The 21,867-nt window shown below is 45.6% G+C and overlaps 1 protein-coding gene across 1 annotated transcript; it reads left to right on the top strand.

The window, feature by feature from the left end:
* Window positions 1-6: 6 nt before the first annotated feature.
* LOC135535723 (developmentally-regulated GTP-binding protein 2-like) lies at window positions 7-16,771 on the top strand. The gene is made up of 8 exons (XM_064962153.1): window positions 7-58; window positions 6,127-6,217; window positions 11,649-11,746; window positions 12,351-12,427; window positions 14,007-14,095; window positions 16,241-16,299; window positions 16,420-16,473; window positions 16,578-16,771. The coding sequence occupies exons 2-8, from the start codon at window positions 6,160-6,162 to the stop codon at window positions 16,662-16,664; spliced, it is 522 nt and encodes a 173-aa protein (XP_064818225.1). The 5' UTR covers window positions 7-58; window positions 6,127-6,159; the 3' UTR covers window positions 16,665-16,771.
* Window positions 16,772-21,867: the final 5,096 nt, after the last annotated feature.

Below are 21,867 nucleotides of genomic sequence, written 5' to 3'. Positions count from 1 at the left end.
GGAGTTGGAGTCCGTCGGCATCAGACTCAACCGCTCCAAACCCAACATCTACTTTAAGGTCAGTTTCTCCATCACATTATTTTATATATTTTACATTTAACCTTTTGTTTAACAAGTCATTTAAGAACAAATTCTTCATTACAATGACGGCCTACCCTGGCCAAACCAGGACGACGCTGTGCGGCCGCCCTATGAGACTCCCAATCACGGCCGGATGTGAAACAGCCTGGTTTCGAACCAAGGACTGCAGTGACGCCTCTTGCACTGAGATGCAGTGTCTCAGGCCGCTGCTCCACTCGGGAGTGTATATGTATGTGGACACCCTTCTAATTAGTGGGTTCTATTTCAGCCCGCTGCTGATAAGTGGATCGAATCCAGCACACCGCCATGCAATCTCCATAGACAAACATTGGCAGTAGAATGGCCTGACTGAAGAGCTCAGTGACTTTCAACGCGACACCGTCATAGGATGCCACCTTTCCAACAAGTCAGTTCATCAAATTTCTGCCCTGGTAGAGCAGCCCCGGTCAACTGTAAGTGCTGTTATTGTGAAGTGGAAACGTCAAGGAGCAACAACGGCTCAGCCGCGAAGTGGTAGGCCACACAAGCTCACAGAACGGACATCAGCACAATAACTGTTAGTCGGGAGCTTCATGAAATGGGTTTCCATGGCAGAGCAGCCGCACACAAGCCTAAGATCACCATGCTCAATGCCGAGCGTCGACTGGAGTGGTGTAAAGCTCGCCGCCATTGGACTCTGGAGCGATGAATCACACTTCACCATCTGGCAGTCCGACGGACGAATCTGGGTTTAGCGTATTCCAGGAGAACGCTTCCTGCCCGACTACATAGTGCCAACTGTAAAGTTTGGTGGAGGAGGAATAATGGTCTGGGGCTGTTTTTCATGGTTCGGGCACCTTAGTTCCAGTGAAGGGAAATCTTAACGCTGCAGCATACAATGACATTCTAGACGATTCTGTGCTGTCAACTTTGTGCCGACAGTTTGGGGAAGGCCCTTTCCTGTTTCAGCATGCACAAAGCGAGGTCCATACAAAAACGGGTTGTCGGTCTGTGTGGAAGAACTTGACTGGCCTGCAAAGAGCCCTGACCTTAACCCCATCTAACACCTTCGGGGTGAATTGTGGCTGAATGGAAGAATGGAAGCAAGTCCCCGCAGCAATGTTCCTACATCTAGTGGAAAGCCTTCCCAGAAGAGTGGAGGCTGTTATAACAGCAATGTTCCTACATCTAGTGGAAGGCCTTCCCAGAAGAGTGGAGGCTGTTATAGCAGCAATGTTCCAACATCTAGTGGAATGACTTCCCAGAAGAGTGGAGGCTGTTATAGCAGCAATGTTCCTACATCTAGTGGAAAGCCTTCCCAGAAGAGTGGAGGCTGTTATAGCAGCAATGTTCCAACATCTAGTGGAAAGCCTTCCCAGGAGAGTGGAGGCTGTTATAGCAGCAATGTTCCAACATCTAGTGGAATGACTTCCCAGAAGAGTGGAGGCTGTTATAGCAGCAATGTTCCTACATCTAGTGGAAAGCCTTCCCAGAAGAGTGGAGGCTGTTATAGAAGCAATGTTCCTACATCTAGTGGAAAGCCTTCCCAGAAGAGTGGAGGTTGTTATAGCAGCAATGTTCCAACATCTAGTGGAAGGCCTTCCCAGAAGAGTGGAGGCTGTTATAGCAGCAATGTTCCATCATCTAGTGGAAAGCCTTCCCAGGAGAGTGGAGGCTGTTATAGCAGCAATGTTCCATCATCTAGTGGAAAGCCTTCCCAGGAGAGTGGAGGCTGTTATAGCAGCAATGTTCCAACATCTAGTGGAAAGCCTTCCCAGAAGAGTGGAGGCTGTTATAGCAGCAATGTTCCTACATCTAGTGGAAAGCCTTCCCAGAAGAGTGGAGGCTGTTATAGCAGCAATGTTCCAACATCTAGTGGAAAGCCTTCCCAGAAGAGTGGAGGCTGTTATAGCAGCAATGTTCCTACATCTAGTGGAAAGCCTTCCCAGAAGAGTGGAGGCTGTTATAGCAGCAATGTTCCAACATCTAGTGGAAAGCCTTCCCAGATGAGTGGAGGCTGTTATAGCAGCAATGTTCCAACATCTAGTGGAAAGCCTTCCCAGAAGAGTGGAGGCTGTTATAGCAGCAATGTTCCTACATCTAGTGGAAAGCCTTCGCAGAAGAGTGGAGGCTGTTATAGCAGCAATGTTCCAACATCTAGTGGAAAGCCTTCCCAGAAGAGTGGAGGCTGTTATAGCAGCAAAGGGGGTCCAACTCCATATTAATGATCATGATTTCTGAATGAGATGTTGGATGATCTAGTGTCCACATCCTGTTGGTCCTGTAGTGTATGTTTGATGGTAGTATTCCACATGTGTATGATGGTAGTATTCAACATGTGTTTGATGGTAGTATTCAACATGTGTTTGATGGTAGTATTCAACATGTGTTTGATGGTAGTATTCAACATGTGTTTGATGGTAGTATTCAACATGTGTTTGATGGTAGTATTCAACATGTGTTTGATGGTAGTATTCAACATGTTTTTGATGGTAGTATTCAACATGTGTATGATGGTAGGTTTCAACATGTGTTTGATGGTAGTATTCAACATGTGTATGATGGTAGGTTTCAACAACATGTGTTTGATGGTAGTATTCAACATGTGTATGATGGTAGGTTTCAACAACATGTGTTTGATGGTAGTATTCAACATGTGTTTGATGGTAGTATTCAACATGTGTTTGATGGTAGGTTTCAACAGCATGTGTATGATGGTAGGTTTCAACAACATGTGTATGATGGTAGGTTTCAACAACATGTGTTTGATGGTAGGTTTCAACAACATGTGTTTGATGGTAGGTTTCAACAACATGTGTTTGATGGTAGGTTTCAACAACATGTGTTTGATGGTAGGTTTCAACAACATGTGTTTGATGGTAGGTTTCAACAACATGTGTATGATGGTAGGTTTCAACAACATGTGTATGATGGTAGTATTCAACATGTGTTTGATGGTAGTTTTCAACAACATGTGTTTGATGGTAGGTTTCAACAACATGTGTTTGATGGTAGTTTTCAACAACATGTGTTTGATGGTAGGTTTCAACAACATGTGTTTGATGGTAGTATTCAACATGTTTTTGATGGTAGTATTCAACCTGTTTGATGGTAGGTTTCAACAACATGTGTATGATGGTAGTATTCAACATGTGTTTGATGGTAGGTTTCAACAGCATGTGTATGATGGTAGGTTTCAACAACATGTGTTTGATGGTAGGTTTCAACAACATGTGTTTGATGGTAGTATTCAACATGTGTTTGATGGTAGGTTTCAACAACATGTGTTTGGTAGTTTTCAACAACATGTGTTTGATGGTAGTATTCAACATGTGTTTGATGGTAGGTTTCAACAACATGTGTTTGATGGTAGGTTTCAACAACATGTGTTTGATGGTAGTATTCAACATGTGTTTGATGGTAGGTTTCAACAACATGTGTTTGATGGTAGGTTTCAACAACATGTGTTTGATGGTAGGTTTCAACAACATGTGTTTGATGGTAGGTTTCAACAACATGTGTTTGATGGTAGGTTTCAACAACATGTGTATGATGGTAGGTTTCAACAACATGTGTATGATGGTAGTATTCAACATGTGTTTGATGGTAGTTTTCAACAACATGTGTTTGATGGTAGTTTTCAACAACATGTGTTTGATGGTAGGTTTCAACAACATGTGTATGATGGTAGGTTTCAACAACATGTGTTTGATGGTAGTATTCAACATGTTTTTGATGGTAGTATTCAACCTGTTTGATGGTAGGTTTCAACAACATGTGTATGATGGTAGTATTCAACATGTGTTTGATGGTAGGTTTCAACAGCATGTGTATGATGGTAGGTTTCAACAGCATGTGTATGATGGTAGGTTTCAACAACATGTGTTTGATGGTAGTATTCAACATGTGTTTGATGGTAGGTTTCAACAACATGTGTTTGATGGTAGTATTCAACATGTGTTTAATGGTAGGTTTCAACAACATGTGTTTGATGGTAGGTTTCAACAACATGTGTTTGATGGTAGGTTTCAACAACATGTGTTTGATGGTAGGTTTCAACAACATGTGTTTGATGGTAGGTTTCAACAACATGTGTTTGATGGTAGTTTTCAACAACATGTGTTTGATGGTAGTATTCAACATGTGTTTGATGGTAGGTTTCAACAACATGTGTTTGATGGTAGTATTCAACATGTGTTTGATGGTAGGTTTCAACAACATGTGTTTGATGGTAGGTTTCAACAACATGTGTTTGATGGTAGGTTTCAACAACATGTGTTTGATGGTAGGTTTCAACATGTGTTTGATGGTAGGTTTCAACAACATGTGTTTGATGGTAGGTTTCAACAACATGTGTTTGATGGTAGGTTTCAACAACATGTGTTTGATGGTAGGTTTCAACAACATGTGTTTGATGGTAGTTTTCAACAACATGTGTTTGATGGTAGTATTCAACATGTGTTTGATGGTAGGTTTCAACAACATGTGTTTGATGGTAGTATTCAACAACATGTGTTTGATGGTAGGTTTCAACAACATGTGTTTGATGGTAGGTTTCAACATGTGTTTGATGGTAGGTTTCAACAACATGTGTTTGATGGTAGGTTTCAACAACATGTGTTTGATGGTAGGTTTCAACAACATGTGTTTGATGGTAGGTTTCAACAACATGTGTTTGATGGTAGGTTTCAACAACATGTGTATGATGGTAGGTTTCAACAACATGTGTATGATGGTAGGTTTCAACATGTGTTTGATGGTAGTTTTCAACAACATGTGTTTGATGGTAGGTTTCAACAACATGTGTATGATGGTAGGTTTCAACAACATGTGTTTGATGGTAGTATTCAACATGTTTTTGATGGTAGTATTCAACCTGTTTGATGGTAGGTTTCAACAACATGTGTATGATGGTAGTATTCAACATGTGTTTGATGGTAGGTTTCAACAGCATGTGTATGATGGTAGGTTTCAACAACATGTGTTTGATGGTAGGTTTCAACAACATGTGTTTGATGGTAGTATTCAACATGTGTTTGATGGTAGGTTTCAACAACATGTGTTTGATGGTAGTATTCAACATGTGTTTAATGGTAGGTTTCAACAACATGTGTTTGATGGTAGGTTTCAACAACATGTGTTTGATGGTAGGTTTCAACAACATGTGTTTGATGGTAGTTTTCAACAACATGTGTTTGATGGTAGTATTCAACATGTGTTTGATGGTAGGTTTCAACAACATGTGTTTGATGGTAGGTTTCAACAACATGTGTTTGATGGTAGTATTCAACATGTGTTTGATGGTAGGTTTCAACAACATGTGTTTGATGGTAGGTTTCAACAACATGTGTTTGATGGTAGGTTTCAACAACATGTGTTTGATGGTAGGTTTCAACATGTGTTTGATGGTAGGTTTCAACAACATGTGTTTGATGGTAGGTTTCAACAACATGTGTTTGATGGTAGGTTTCAACAACATGTGTTTGATGGTAGTTTTCAACAACATGTGTTTGATGGTAGTATTCAACAACATGTGTTTGATGGTAGGTTTCAACAACATGTGTTTGATGGTAGTATTCAACAACATGTGTTTGATGGTAGGTTTCAACAACATGTGTTTGATGGTAGGTTTCAACAACATGTGTTTGATGGTAGGTTTCAACAACATGTGTTTGATGGTAGGTTTCAACAACATGTGTTTGATGGTAGGTTTCAACAACATGTGTTTGATGGTAGGTTTCAACAACATGTGTTTGATGGTAGTTTTCAACAACATGTGTTTGATGGTAGTATTCAACATGTGTTTGATGGTAGGTTTCAACAACATGTGTTTGATGGTAGGTTTCAACAACATGTGTTTGATGGTAGGTTTCAACAACATGTGTATGATGGTAGGTTTCAACAACATGTGTTTGATGGTAGGTTTCAACAACATGTGTTTGATGGTAGGTTTCAACAACATGTGTTTGATGGTAGGTTTCAACAACATGTGTTTGATGGTAGGTTTCAACAACATGTGTTTGATGCTGGTCTGTAGTAATGTGACAACTGTGTGTTTGTGTTCAGCCCAAGAAAGGAGGGGGTTTGTCCTATAACTCCATGGTTCCCCTGACGATGTGTTCTGAGAAACTGGTCCAGCTGATCCTCCACGAATACAGTATCCTTCTGACCTACAGACGCCACTAGATACAGACGCCACTAGATACAGACGCCACTAGATACAGACGCCACTAGATACAGACGCCACTAGATACAGACGCCACTAGATACAGACGCCACTAGATACAGACGCCACTAGATACAGACGCCACTAGATACAGACGCCACTAGATACAGACGCCACTAGATACAGACGCCACTAGATACAGACGCCACTAGATACAGACGCCACTAGATACAGACGCCACTAGATACAGACGCCACTAGATACAGACGCCACTAGATACAGACGCCACTGACTACAGACGCCACTGACTACAGACGCCACTGGATACAGACGCCACTGGATACAGACGCCACTGGATACAGACGCCACTGGATACAGACGCCACTGGATACAGACGCCACTGGATACAGACGCCACTGGATACAGACGCCACTGGATACAGACGCCACTGGATACAGACGCCACTGGATACAGACGCCATTACCTACAGACGCCACGAGATACAGACGCCACGAGATACAGACGCCACTAGGTACAGACGCCACTACCTACAGACACCTCTACCTACAGACGCCAGTAGATACAGACGCCACTACCTACAGACACCTCTACATACAGACGCCACTAGATACAGACGCCACTAGATACAGACGCCACTACCTACAGACACCACTACCTACAGACACCACTAGATACAGACACCACTACCTACAGACACCACTAGATACAGACACCACTACCTACAGACGCCACTACCTACAGACACCACTGACTACAGACACCACACCACTGACTACAGACACCACACCACTAACGACAGACACCACACCACTAACGACAGACACCACACCACTAACGACAGACACCACCAACGACAGACACCACCACCACCAACGACAGACACCACCACCACCAACGACAGACACCACCACCACCAACGACAGACACCACCACCACCAACGACAGACACCACCACCACCAACGACAGACACCACCACCACCAACGACAGACACCACCACCACCAACGACAGACACCACCACCACCAACGACAGACACCACCACCACCAACGACAGACACCACCACCACCAACGACAGACACCACCACCACCAACGACAGACACCACCACCACCAACGACAGACACCAACATCACCAACTACAGACACCAACATCACCAACTACAGACACCAACATCACCAACTACATATATATAATATAAAATATATCCCATTTAGCAGACGCTTTTGTCCAAAGCGACTTACAAGTCGGCTGGGGCCACTACTTTTACATATGGGTGGCCCCAGCGGGAATCGAACCCACGACGCTTGGCGTTGCAAGCGCCATGCTCTACCGACTGAGCCACACAGGACCCAACATCACCAACTAACTACAGACACCAACATCACCAACTAACTACAGACACCAACATCACCAACTAACTACAGACACCAACATCACCAACTAACTACAGACACCAACATCACCAACTAACTACAGACACCAACTGACTACAGACACCAACATCACCAACTGACTACAGACACCAACATCACCAACTACAGACACAATACCACTACTGACTACAGACACCAACATCACCAACTACAGACACAATACCACTACTGACTACAGACACCAACATCACCAACTACAGACACAATACCACTACTGACTACAGACACCAACATCACCAACTACAGACACAATACCACTACTGACTACAGACACCAACATCACCAACTGACTACAGACACCAACATCACCAACTGACTACAGACACCAACATCACCAACTGACTACAGACACCAACATCACCAACTGACTACAGACACCAACATCACCAACTGACTACAGACACCAACATCACCAACTGATTACAGACACCAACATCACCAACTACAGACACAATACCACCACTAACTACAGACACAATACCACCACTAACTACAGACACAATACCACCACTAACTACAGACACAATACCACCACTAACTACAGACACAATACCACCACTAACTACAGACACAATACCACCACTAACTACAGACACAATACCACTACTGACTACAGACACCAACATCACCAACTGACTACAGACACCAACATCACCAACTGACTACAGACACCAACATCACCAACTGACTACAGACACCAACATCACCAACTGACTACAGACACCAACATCACCAACTGACTACAGACACCAACATCACCAACTGACTACAGACACCAACATCACCAACTGACTACAGACACCAACATCACCAACTGACTACAGACACCAACATCACCAACTGACTACAGACACCAACATCACCAACTGACTACAGACACCAACATCACCAACTGACTACAGACACCAACATCACCAACTGACTACAGACACCAACATCACCAACTGACTACAGACACCAACATCACCAACTGACTACAGACACCAACATCACCAACTGACTACAGACACCAACATCACCAACTGACTACAGACACCAACATCACCAACTGACTACAGACACCAACATCACCAACTGACTACAGACACCAACATCACCAACTGACTACAGACACCAACATCACCAACTGACTACAGACACCAACATCACCAACTGATTACAGACACCAACATCACCAACTACAGACACAATACCACTACTAACTACAGACACAATACCACTACTAACTACAGACACAATATCACCAACTACAGACACCACTCAACATAGACACAACATCACTAACTACAGACACCACTAAGCACAGCATCCTTCTGACATACAGACACAATACCAGCACAGAACCTTAACGATCCACCTCAGAACAGTCGGTAGAACCTAGTGATCCACCTCAGAACAGTAGGTAGAACCTTAACGATACACCTCAGAACAGTAGGTTGAACCTAGTGATCCAACTCAGAACAGTAGGTAGAACCTAGTGATCCACCTCAGAACAGTAGGTAGAACCTAATGATCCACCTCAGAACAGTAGGTAGAACCTAGTGATCCACCTCAGAACAGTAGGTAGAACCTAGTGATCCACCTCAGAACAGTAGGTAGAACCTAGTGATCCACCTCAGAACAGTAGGTAGAACCTAGTGATCCAACTCAGAACAGTAGGTAGAACCTTAACGATACACCTCAGAACAGTAGGTAGAACCTAGTGATCCACCTCAGAACAGTAGGTAGAACCTAGTGATCCACCTCAGAACAGTAGGTAGAACCTAATGATCCACCTCAGAACAGTAGATTGAACCTTAACGATCCACCTCAGAACAGTAGGTAGAACCTTAACGATCCACCTCAGAACAGTAGGTAGAACCTAATGATCCACCTCAGAACAGTAGGTAGAACCTAGTGATCCAACTCAGAACAGTAGGTAGAACCTAATGATCCAACTCAGAACAGTAGGTAGAACCTAGTGATCCAACTCAGAACAGTAGGTAGAACCTAGTGATCCACCTCAGAACAGTAGGTAGAACCTAGTGATCCACCTCAGAACAGTAGGTTGAACCTAGTGATCCAACTCAGAACAGTAGGTAGAACCTAGTGATCCACCTCAGAACAGTAGGTAGAACCTAGTGATCCACCTCAGAACAGTAGGTAGAACCTAGTGATCCACCTCAGAACAGTAGGTAGAACCTAATGATCCACCTCAGAACAGTAGATTGAACCTTAACGATCCACCTCAGAACAGTAGGTAGAACCTTAACGATCCACCTCAGAACAGTAGGTAGAACCTAATGATCCACCTCAGAACAGTAGGTAGAACCTAGTGATCCAACTCAGAACAGTAGGTAGAACCTAATGATCCAACTCAGAACAGTAGGTAGAACCTAGTGATCCAACTCAGAACAGTAGGTAGAACCTAGTGATCCACCTCAGAACAGTAGGTAGAACCTAGTGATCCACCTCAGAACAGTAGGTTGAACCTAGTGATCCAACTCAGAACAGTAGGTAGAACCTAGTGATCCACCTCAGAACAGTAGGTAGAACCTTAACGATACACCTCAGAACAGTAGGTAGAACCTAGTGATCCACCTCAGAACAGTAGGTTGAACCTAGTGATCCAACTCAGAACAGTAGGTTGAACCTAGTGATCCAACTCAGAACAGTAGGTAGAACCTAACGATACACCTCAGAACAGTAGGTTGAACCTAATGATCCACCTCAGAACAGTAGGTAGAACCTAGTGATCCACCTCAGAACAGTAGGTAGAACCTAGTGATCCACCTCAGAACAGTAGGTAGAACCTTAACGATACACCTCAGAACAGTAGGTAGAACCTTAACGATCCACCTCAGAACAGTAGGTTGAACCTACTGATCCACCTCAGAACAGTAGGTTGAACCTAGTGATCCACCTCAGAACAGTAGGTAGAACCTAGTGATCCACCTCAGAACAGTAGGTAGAACCTAGTGATCCACCTCAGAACAGTAGGTAGAACCTAGTGATCCACCTCAGAACAGTAGGTAGAACCTAGTGATCCACCTCAGAACAGTAGGTAGAACCTAATGATCCACCTCAGAACAGTAGGTAGAACCTTAACGATCCACCTCAGAACAGTAGGTTGAACCTAGTGATCCAACTCAGAACAGTAGGTAGAACCTAATGATCCAACTCAGAACAGTAGGTAGAACCTAGTGATCCAACTCAGAACAGTAGGTAGAACCTAGTGATCCACCTCAGAACAGTAGGTAGAACCTAGTGATCCACCTCAGAACAGTAGGTTGAACCTAGTGATCCAACTCAGAACAGTAGGTAGAACCTAGTGATCCACCTCAGAACAGTAGGTAGAACCTTAACGATACACCTCAGAACAGTAGGTAGAACCTAGTGATCCACCTCAGAACAGTAGGTTGAACCTAGTGATCCAACTCAGAACAGTAGGTTGAACCTAGTGATCCTCCTCAGAACAGTAGGTTGAACCTAGTGATCCAACTTAGAACAGTAGGTAGAACCTAGTGATCCTCCTCAGAACAGTAGGTAGAACCTAGTGATCCACCTCAGAACAGTAGGTAGAACCTAGTGATCCACCTCAGAACGGTAGGTAGAACCTAGTGATCCAACTCAGAACGGTAGGTAGAACCTAGTGATCCAACTCAGAACGGTAGGTTGAACCTAATGATCCACCTCAGAACGGTAGGTAGAACCTAGTGATCCACCTCAGAACAGTAGGTAGAACCTAATGATCCACCTCAGAACGGTAGGTAGAACCTAGTGATCCACCTCAGAACAGTAGGTAGAACCTAGTGATCCAACTCAGAACAGTAGGTAGAACCTAGTGATCCAACTCAGAACAGTAGGTTGAACCTAGTGATCCAACTCAGAACAGTAGGTAGAACCTAGTGATCCACCTCAGAACAGTAGGTAGAACCTAGTGATCCACCTCAGAACAGTAGGTAGAACCTTAACGATCCACCTCAGAAATCTTCAATGCGGAGGTTCTGTTCCGAGAAGACAGCACTCCTGATGACTTCATCGACGTCATTGTTGGGAACCGAGTTTACATGCCCTGTTTATACGTACGTATCTGATCTACGTTCTAGCGCTAGGTTTATACGTACGTATCTGATCTATGTTCTAGCGCTATGTTTATACGTACGTATCTGATCTATGTTCTAGCGCTATGTTTATACGTACGTATCTGATCTATGTTCTAGCGCTATGTTTATACGTACATACCTGATCTATGATCTAGCGCTGTTTATACGTACGTACCTGATCTATGATCTAGCTCTATGTTTATACGTACGTACCTGATCTATGATCTAGCTCTATGTTTATACGTACCTACCTGATCTATGATCTTGCTCTGTTTATACGTACCTACCTAATCTATGACCTAGCTCTGTTTATACGTACGTACCTGATCTATGATCTAGCTCTATGTTTATACGTACCTACCTGATCTATGATCTTGCTCTGTTTATACGTACCTACCTGATCTATGATCTAGCTCTGTTTATACGTAACTGATCTATGATCTTGCTCTATGTTTATACACACATACCTGATCTATGATCTAGCTCTATGTTTATACGTACCTGATCTATGATCAAGCTCTATGTTTATACGTACCTGTTCTGTACCAGTCCACAATGAATATGTAGTCGTGTGTGTGTGTAGGTGTACAACAAGGTGGATCAGATCTCTATAGAGGAGGTGGACAGGCTGGCCCACGAACCCCACAGCGTCGTCATCAGGTCAGAAACTACCCTGTCTGACTGTCTCGTCTCTGTCTGACTGTCTCGTCTCTGTCTGACTGTCTCGTCTCTGTCTGACTGTCTCTCCTCTGTCTGACTCCTCTCTGTCTGACTGTGTTGTCACTGTGTTGTCTCTGTCTGACTGTTTCTCCTCTGTCTGACTGTGTTGTCTCTGTCTGACTGACTCCTCTCTGTCTGACTGACTCCTCTCTGTCTGACTGTCTCTCCTCTGTCTGACTGTCTCTCCTCTGTCTGACTGTCTCGTCTCTGTCTGACTGTCTCTCTGTCTGACTCTCTCCTCTCTGTCTGACTGTGTTGTCTCTGTCTGACTGTCTCCTCTCTCTCTGTCTGTCTGTGTTGTCTCTCTGTCTGACTGTCTCTCTGTCTGTCTGTCTGACTGTCTCCTCTGTGTCTGACTGTCTCCTCTGTGTCTGACTGTCTCTGTGTCTGTCTGTCTCCTCTGTGTCTGACTGCCTCCTCTCTGTCGAACTGTCTCCTCTCTGTCTGTCTCTGTCTGTCTGTCTCCTCTCTGTCTGTCTGTCTCCTCTCTGTCTGTCTGTCTCCTCTCTGTCTGTCTGTCTCCTCTCTGTCTGTCTGTCTCCTCTCTGTCTGACTGTTTCCTCTCTGTCTGACTGTCTCCTCTCTGTCTGACTGTCTCCTCTCTGTCTGACTGTCTCCTCTCTGTCTGACTGTCTCCTGTCTGTCTGTCTGTCTCCTCTCTGTCTGACTGTCTCTGTGTCTGACTGTCTCCTCTGTGTCTGACTGTCTCCTCTGTGTCTGACTGTCTCCTCTGTGTCTGACTGTCTCCTCTGTGTCTGACTGTCTCCTGTGTCTGACTGTCTCTCTGTCTGACTGTCTCCTCTGTGGCTGACTGTCTCTCTGTCTGACTGTCTCCTCTGTGTCTGTCTGTCTCCTCTCTGTCTGTCTGTGTTGTCTCTGTCTGACTGTCTCTCTGTCTGTCTGTCTCCTCTGTGTCTGACTGTCTCCTCTGTGTCTGACTGTCTCCTCTGTGTCTGACTGTCTCCTCTCTGTCTGACTGGCTCCTCTGTGTCTGACTGGCTCCTCTGTGTCTGACTGGCTCCTCTGTGTCTGACTGGCTCCTCTGTGTCTGACTGGCTCCTCTGTGTCTGACTGGCTCCTCTGTGTCTGACTGTCTCCTCTGTGTCTGACTGGCTCCTCTGTGTCTGACTGGCTCCTCTGTGTCTGACTGGCTCCTCTGTGTCTGACTGGCTCCTCTGTGTCTGACTGGCTCCTCTGTGTCTGACGGTCTCCTCTGTGTCTGACGGTCTCTCTGTCTGACTGTGTCCTCTCTGTCTGACGGTCTCTCTGTCTGTCTGTCTCCTCTGTGTCTGTCTGTCTCCTCTGTGTCTGTCTGTCTCCTCTGTGTCTGACTGTCTCCTCTGTGTCTGACTGTCTCCTCTGTGTCTGACTGTCTCCTCTGTGTCTGACTGTCTCCTCTCTGTCTGACTGTGTTGTCTCTGTCTGTCTGTCTCCTCCTGTCTGTCTGTCTGTCTGACTCTCTGTCCGACTGTCTCCTCTGTGTCTGACTGTCTCTGTCTGACTGTCTCCTCTCTGTTAGCTGTGGGATGAAGCTGAACCTGGACTTCCTGTTAGAGAGGCTGTGGGAATACCTGGCGCTCATCTGTCTTTACACAAAGAAGAGAGGAGGTACACCCCCCCCCCCCAAACCCCCGTATACTGAGAATGCGTCATGTTCGATTTTGTTGTTGCCTGCTATTGGTTGATGTCGGTAGCTCCTCCCCATATCTAACTGATCAGCTGTTGTAATAGGCTGAATGAGTTTCAAATTGTCGCATTCTATTTGACCTTTTTCTCGTACTTAAACGGCCTACTATTTAGGATGCAGGAGAATTCAGAAATGGACACACACTCACTCACACAGACACACACACACACAGCAATCCAATCGTAAACACACACTCTCCCACGCTGTGTGTAGAACCCCTGGTATCTCCCACGCTGTGTGGATGGAACCCCTGGTGTCTCCCACGCGGTGTGTAGAACCCCTGGTGTCTCCCACGCGGTGTGTAGAACCCCTGGTGTCTCCCACGCTGTGTGGATGGAACCCCTGGTGTCTCCCACGCTGTGTGGATGGAACCCCTGGTGTCTCCCACGCTGTGTGGATAGAACCCCTGGCGTCTCCCACGCGGTGTGGATAGAACCCCTGGCGTCTCCCACGCTGTGTGGATAGAACCCCTGCCGTCTCCCACGCTGTGTGGATAGAACCCCTGGCGTCTCCCACGCTGTGTGGATAGAACCCCTGGCGTCTCCCACGCTGTGTGTAGAACCCCTGGTGTCTCCCACGCTGTGTGGATAGAACCCCTGGTGTCTCCCACGCTGTGTGTAGAACCCCTGGTGTCTCCCACGCTGTGTGGATAGAACCCCTGGTGTCTCCCACGCTGTGTGGATAGAACCCCTGGTGTCTCCCACGCTGTGTGGATGGAACCCCTGGTGTCTCCCACGCTGTGTGGATAGAACCCCTGGTGTCTCCCACGCTGTGTGGATAGAACCCCTGGTGTCTCCCACGCTGTGTGGATAGAACCCCTGGTGTCTCCCACGCTGTGTGTAGAACCCCTGGTGTCTCCCACGCTGTGTGGATAGAACCCTGCGTCTCCCACGCTGTGTGGATAGAACCCTGGCGTCTCCCACGCTGTGTGGATGGAACCCCTGGTGTCTCCCCACGCTGTGTGGATAGAACCCCTGGTGTCTCCCACGCTGTGTGGATAGAACCCCTGGTGTCTCCCACGCTGTGTGGATCGAACCCCTGGTGTCTCCCACGCTGTGTGGATCGAACCCCTGGTGTCTCCCACGCTGTGTGGATAGAACCCCTGGTGTCTCCCACGCTGTGTGGATAGAACCCTGGTGTCTCCCACGCTGTGTGGATCGAACCCCTGGTGTCTCCCACGCTGTGGATCGAACCCCTGGTGTCTCCCACGCTGTGTGGATCGAACCCCTGGTGTCTCCCACGCTGTGTGGATCGAACCCCTGGCGTCTCCCACGCTGTGTGGATAGAACCCCTGGCGTCTCCCACGCTGTGTGGATAGAACCCCTGGCGTCTCCCACGCTGTGTGGATAGAACCCCTGGCGTCTCCCACGCTGTGTGGATAGAACCCCTGGCGTCTCCCACGCTGTGTGGATAGAACCCCTGGCGTCTCCCACGCTGTGTGGATAGAACCCCTGGCGTCTCCCACGCTGTGTGGATAGAACCCCTGGTGTCTCCCACGCTGTGTGGATAGAACCCCTGGTGTCTCCCACGCTGTGTGGATAGAACCCCTGGTGTCTCCCACGCTGTGTGGATAGAACCCCTGGCGTCTCCCACGCTGTGTGGATAGAACCCCTGGTGTCTCCCACGCTGTGTGGATAGAACCCCTGGTGTCTCCCACGCTGTGTGGATAGAACCCCTGGTGTCTCCCACGCTGTGTGGGTAGAACCCCTGGTGTCTCCCACGCTGTGTGGGTAGAACCCCTGGCGTCTCCCACGCTGTGTGGGTAGAACCCCTGGCGTCTCCCACGCTGTGTGGGTAGAACCCCTGGCGTCTCCCACGCTGTGTGGGTAGAACCCCTGGCGTCTCCCACGCTGTGTGGGTAGAACCCCTGGCGTCTCCCACGCTGTGTGTGTAGAACCCCTGGCGTCTCCCACGCTGTGTGTGTAGAACCCCTGGCGTCTCCCACGCTGTGTGGGTAGAACCCCTGGCGTCTCCCACGCTGTGTGGATAGAACCCCTGGCGTCTCCCACGCTGTGTGGATAGAACCCCTGGTGTCTCCTGTTGAATTGTGGGTCTTGTTGTTTCAGAGAGGCCTGACTTCAGCGACGCCATCATCATGAGGAGAGGAGCTTCTGTAGAACATGTGGTGAGCTTGAACACACACACACTGACAATCCTGGCTTTGAACCCAGGTGGTCGGCACCAGACTGTGTTAACCCGCTGAGCTAAAGCCTTAACGACGCTCTCCCCCTCTCTCTCCCTGCAGTGCCATCGGATCCACAGAACGTTAGCCAGCCAGTTCAAGTACGCCCTGGTCTGGGTGAGTTAGCAGCACCCCGTGCTAGCGACGTTGGGTTTGCCCTCTGCGTTATAAAACGCTGTGTCTTTCTTTCATGACTCCATTTTGTGACTGTTGTGTTCCAGGGCACCAGCACCAAGTTCGACCCTCAGCGGGTGGGGCTAACACACATCATGGAGCACGAGGACGTCATCCAGATTGTTAAGAAGTGAAACAGCTCTTCGGGATAGGACCGATGACGGGCTGGGGGTGGGACGAGTTAGTCAAACGGGCCTTCTGATTGGACGGAATACAAGACGGGTGGGAGGAGTTAAAAACAGGAAGTTGATTTATCCAGAACCAGTGTACAGTAGATTCTAAAGTCCTGATTCTTATTTTGCATTTGAAATAACAACAAAAATAACCAATCAAGAACCAAATGCCATCTGAGTTACAAAAGGACAGGAAACAACATATTTTAACTTTGTTGACATTTAAACGCATCCAGAATGACAAGGGAAACTAAATAAATTCCACTTAACCTGAAATGGACACAGTTTGTTTCTGTGGTTTTGTTTTTCCATTGGTTGCAATTTGTCTTGTTTTTGAATTCCAATCCAGCAGGTTCTGTAGTCTGCAGAAGGAGACTGACAGCAGAGATGGAGGTGTTGAATTGAAATGACAGCCATTAAAATGGTCCCAAGGTGAAGTTTCCCCGAGGTACAAGGGCCGGTGTTGAAGGCAGTCAATCCAGGAGGTGAACTTCCGGAACCAATTCAAAATTTGAAAATCATTTTCTCAATGACCTCAAACTGAGCAGTAGAAACTATTTATTTATTTATTTATTTTAAATAAGCTTTTCCTTTTTTGAAATGTTTAATTAAAAATCACTTCCTGAATTGACTGCCTTCAAATCGAATTGACCCTTGTTAGGTACAGATCTGGGATCAGCTTCCCCCTATCCTGAACCATTAGTGGGGAAAAGGCAAAACTGTCCCAAGATCAGCATCTCGGGGCAACTTCACCCTACTCCTGTTAAACCAGCGGCAGAGGAGTGGCGGCTAGAGTGGATTACTGAAAGGTGTGATAGCCCTTTGTGATAGAAAGCTCTGGGTGTCATCGTGTTTTAATGTTTTTTTTTACAATCACTTTACAAGCGTCAGGAATAGATTTAGATTATCTTTGGTGATCTTCACCTCTGACTAGTTGAACATTAACAGCTAAACTCCCAGATAGTGTGTGTGTGTCGGGAAATGTAATGTAAAACGGTCTTTGAGGGTGAGGAGGGTTCACAGTGCAGCAGAAGGAGTTGTGTCGAGAGGGTTGGACGCTTGAAGAGGTCTGTTTCAGTCTGGAGGTAAGAAATGAAACAGTTTTTCTCTTGGAGAATCAAATCAGACTATTTACAGAGCACCTTACTGGGCAGGCCGTTTCAAAGTGCTTCACAAATGACAAAGTGAGAAAGATTAAAACAGTACATTTCTTAAATTGGACATTAAAATGTTAATGACAATAATGAAGTAATGGGAAACCTGAGAGACTAATGCATTAAAATAACATACAGAGAGGGATAAAATAGACAGGATGACCAAACGTACACAGAGAGGTATAAAATAGACAGGATGACCAAACGTACACAGAGGGGGATAAAATAGACAGGATGACCAAACGTACACAGAGAGGGATAAAATAGACAGGATGACCAAACGTACACAGAGAGGGATAAAATAGACAGGATGACCAAACGTACACAGAGAGGTATAAAATAGACAGGATGACCAAACGTACACAGAGAGGGATAAAATAGACAGGATGACCAAACGTACACAGAGAGGGATAAAATAGACAGGATGACCAAACGTACACAGAGAGGGATAAAATGGACAGGATGACCAAACGTACACAGAGAGGGATAAAATGGACAGGATGACCAAACGTACACAGAGAGGGATAAAATGGACAGGATGACCAAACGTACACAGAGAGGGATAAAATAGACAGGATGACCAAACGTACACAGAGAGGGATAAAATAGACAGGATGACCAAATGTACACAGAGGGGGATAAAATGGACAGGATGACCAAACGTACACAGAGAGGGATAAAATAGACAGGATGACCAAACGTACACAGAGAGGGATAAAATAGACAGGATGACCAAACGTACACAGAGAGGGATAAAATGGACAGGATGACCAAACGTACACAGAGTGGGATAAAATGGACAGGATGACCAAACGTACACAGAGAGGTATAAAATAGACAGGATGACCAAACGTACACAGAGAGGGATAAAATAGACAGGATGACCAAACGTACACAGAGAGGGATAAAATAGACAGGATGACCAAACGTACACAGAGAGGGATAAAATAGACAGGATGACCAAACGTACACAGAGAGGGATAAAATAGACAGGATGACCAAACGTACACAGAGAGGGATAAAATGGACAGGATGACCAAACGTACACAGTGGGATAAAATGGACAGGATGACCAAACGTACACAGTGGGATAAAATGGACAGGATGACCAAACGTACACAGAGAGGGATAAAATAGACAGGATGACCAAACGTACACAGAGTGGGATAAAATAGACAGGATGACCAAACGTACACAGAGAGGGATAAAATGGACAGGATGACCAAACGTACACAGAGAGGGATAAAATAGACAGGATGACCAAACGTACACAGAGAGGGATAAAATGGACAGGATGACCAAACGTACACAGAGAGGTATAAAATGGACAGGATGACCAAACGTACACAGAGTGGGATAAAATAGACAGGATGACCAAACGTACACAGAGAGGGATAAAATGGACAGGATGACCAAACGTACACAGAGAGGTATAAAATAGACAGGATGACCAAACGTACACAGAGAGGGATAAAATAGACAGGATGACCAAACGTACACAGAGAGGGATAAAATAGACAGGATGACCAAACGTACACAGAGAGGGATAAAATAGACAGGATGACCAAACGTACACAGAGAGGGATAAAATGGACAGGATGACCAAACGTACACAGTGGGATAAAATGGACAGGATGACCAAACGTACACAGAGAGGTATAAAATAGACAGGATGACCAAACGTACACAGAGAGGGATAAAATGGACAGGATGACCAAACGTACACAGTGGGATAAAATGGACAGGATGACCAAACGTACACAGAGAGGTATAAAATAGACAGGATGACCAAACGTACACAGAGAGGTATAAAATAGACAGGATGACCAAACGTACACAGAGAGGTATAAAATAGACAGGATGACCAAACGTACACAGAGAGGGATAAAATAGACAGGATGACCAAACGTACACAGAGAGGGATAAAATAGACAGGATGACCAAACGTACACAGAGAGGGATAAAATAGACAGGATGACCAAACGTACACAGAGAGGGATAAAATAGACAGGATGACCAAACGTACACAGAGAGGGATAAAATAGACAGGATGACCAAACGTACACAGAGAGGGATAAAATAGACAGGATGACCAAACGTACACAGAGAGGGATAAAATGGACAGGATGACCAAACGTACACAGAGAGGGATAAAATAGACAGGATGACCAAACGTACACAGAGAGGGATAAAATAGACAGGATGACCAAACGTACACAGAGAGGGATAAAATAGACAGGATGACCAAACGTACACAGAGCGGGATAAAATAGACAGGATGACCAAACGTACACAGAGGGGGATAAAATGGACAGGATGACCAAAAACACAGAGAGGGATAAAATAGACAGGATGACCAAACGTACACAGAGAGGGATAAAATAGACAGGATGACCAAACGTACACAGAGAGGTATAAAATAGACAGGATGACCAAACGTACACAGAGAGGTATAAAATAGACAGGATGACCAAACGTACACAGAGAGGGATAAAATAGACAGGATGACCAAACGTACACAGAGAGGGATAAAATAGACAGGATGACCAAACGTACACAGAGAGGGATAAAATGGACAGGATGACCAAACGTACACAGAGAGGGATAAAATGGACAGGATGACAATGAAAATAAATGTGTTCAAACGTACACAGAGAGGGATAAAATGGACAGGATGACCAAACGTACACAGAGAGGGATAAAATAGACAGGATGACCAAACGTACACAGAGAGGGATAAAATAGACAGGATGACCAAATGTACACAGAGGGGGATAAAATGGACAGGATGACCAAACGTACACAGAGAGGGATAAAATAGACAGGATGACCAAACGTACACAGAGAGGGATAAAATAGACAGGATGACCAAACGTACACAGAGAGGGATAAAATGGACAGGATGACCAAACGTACACAGAGTGGGATAAAATGGACAGGATGACCAAACGTACACAGAGAGGTATAAAATAGACAGGATGACCAAACGTACACAGAGAGGGATAAAATAGACAGGATGACCAAACGTACACAGAGAGGGATAAAATAGACAGGATGACCAAACGTACACAGAGAGGGATAAAATAGACAGGATGACCAAACGTACACAGAGAGGGATAAAATAGACAGGATGACCAAACGTCAGAGAGGGATAAAATAGACAGGATGACCAAACGTACACAGAGAGGGATAAAATGGACAGGATGACCAAACGTACACAGTGGGATAAAATGGACAGGATGACCAAACGTACACAGTGGGATAAAATGGACAGGATGACCAAACGTACACAGAGAGGGATAAAATAGACAGGATGACCAAACGTACACAGAGTGGGATAAAATAGACAGGATGACCAAACGTACACAGAGAGGGATAAAATGGACAGGATGACCAAACGTACACAGAGAGGGATAAAATAGACAGGATGACCAAACGTACACAGAGAGGGATAAAATGGACAGGATGACCAAACGTACACAGAGAGGTATAAAATGGACAGGATGACCAAACGTACACAGAGTGGGATAAAATAGACAGGATGACCAAACGTACACAGAGAGGGATAAAATGGACAGGATGACCAAACGTACACAGAGAGGTATAAAATAGACAGGATGACCAAACGTACACAGAGAGGGATAAAATAGACAGGATGACCAAACGTACACAGAGAGGGATAAAATAGACAGGATGACCAAACGTACACAGAGAGGGATAAAATAGACAGGATGACCAAACGTACACAGAGAGGGATAAAATGGACAGGATGACCAAACGTACACAGTGGGATAAAATGGACAGGATGACCAAACGTACACAGAGAGGTATAAAATAGACAGGATGACCAAACGTACACAGAGAGGGATAAAATGGACAGGATGACCAAACGTACACAGAGTGGGATAAAATAGACAGGATGACCAAACGTACACAGAGAGGGATAAAATGGACAGGATGACCAAACGTACACAGAGAGGTATAAAATAGACAGGATGACCAAACGTACA

The sequence above is a fragment of the Oncorhynchus masou genome, unplaced genomic scaffold (genome assembly GCF_036934945.1).
Source record: "Oncorhynchus masou masou isolate Uvic2021 unplaced genomic scaffold, UVic_Omas_1.1 unplaced_scaffold_506, whole genome shotgun sequence".
Taxonomy (NCBI): Eukaryota; Metazoa; Chordata; class Actinopteri; order Salmoniformes; family Salmonidae; genus Oncorhynchus; species Oncorhynchus masou.
The sequence above is the reverse complement of the archived record's forward strand: the minus strand, read 5'-3'. Positions and strand labels throughout refer to the sequence as shown.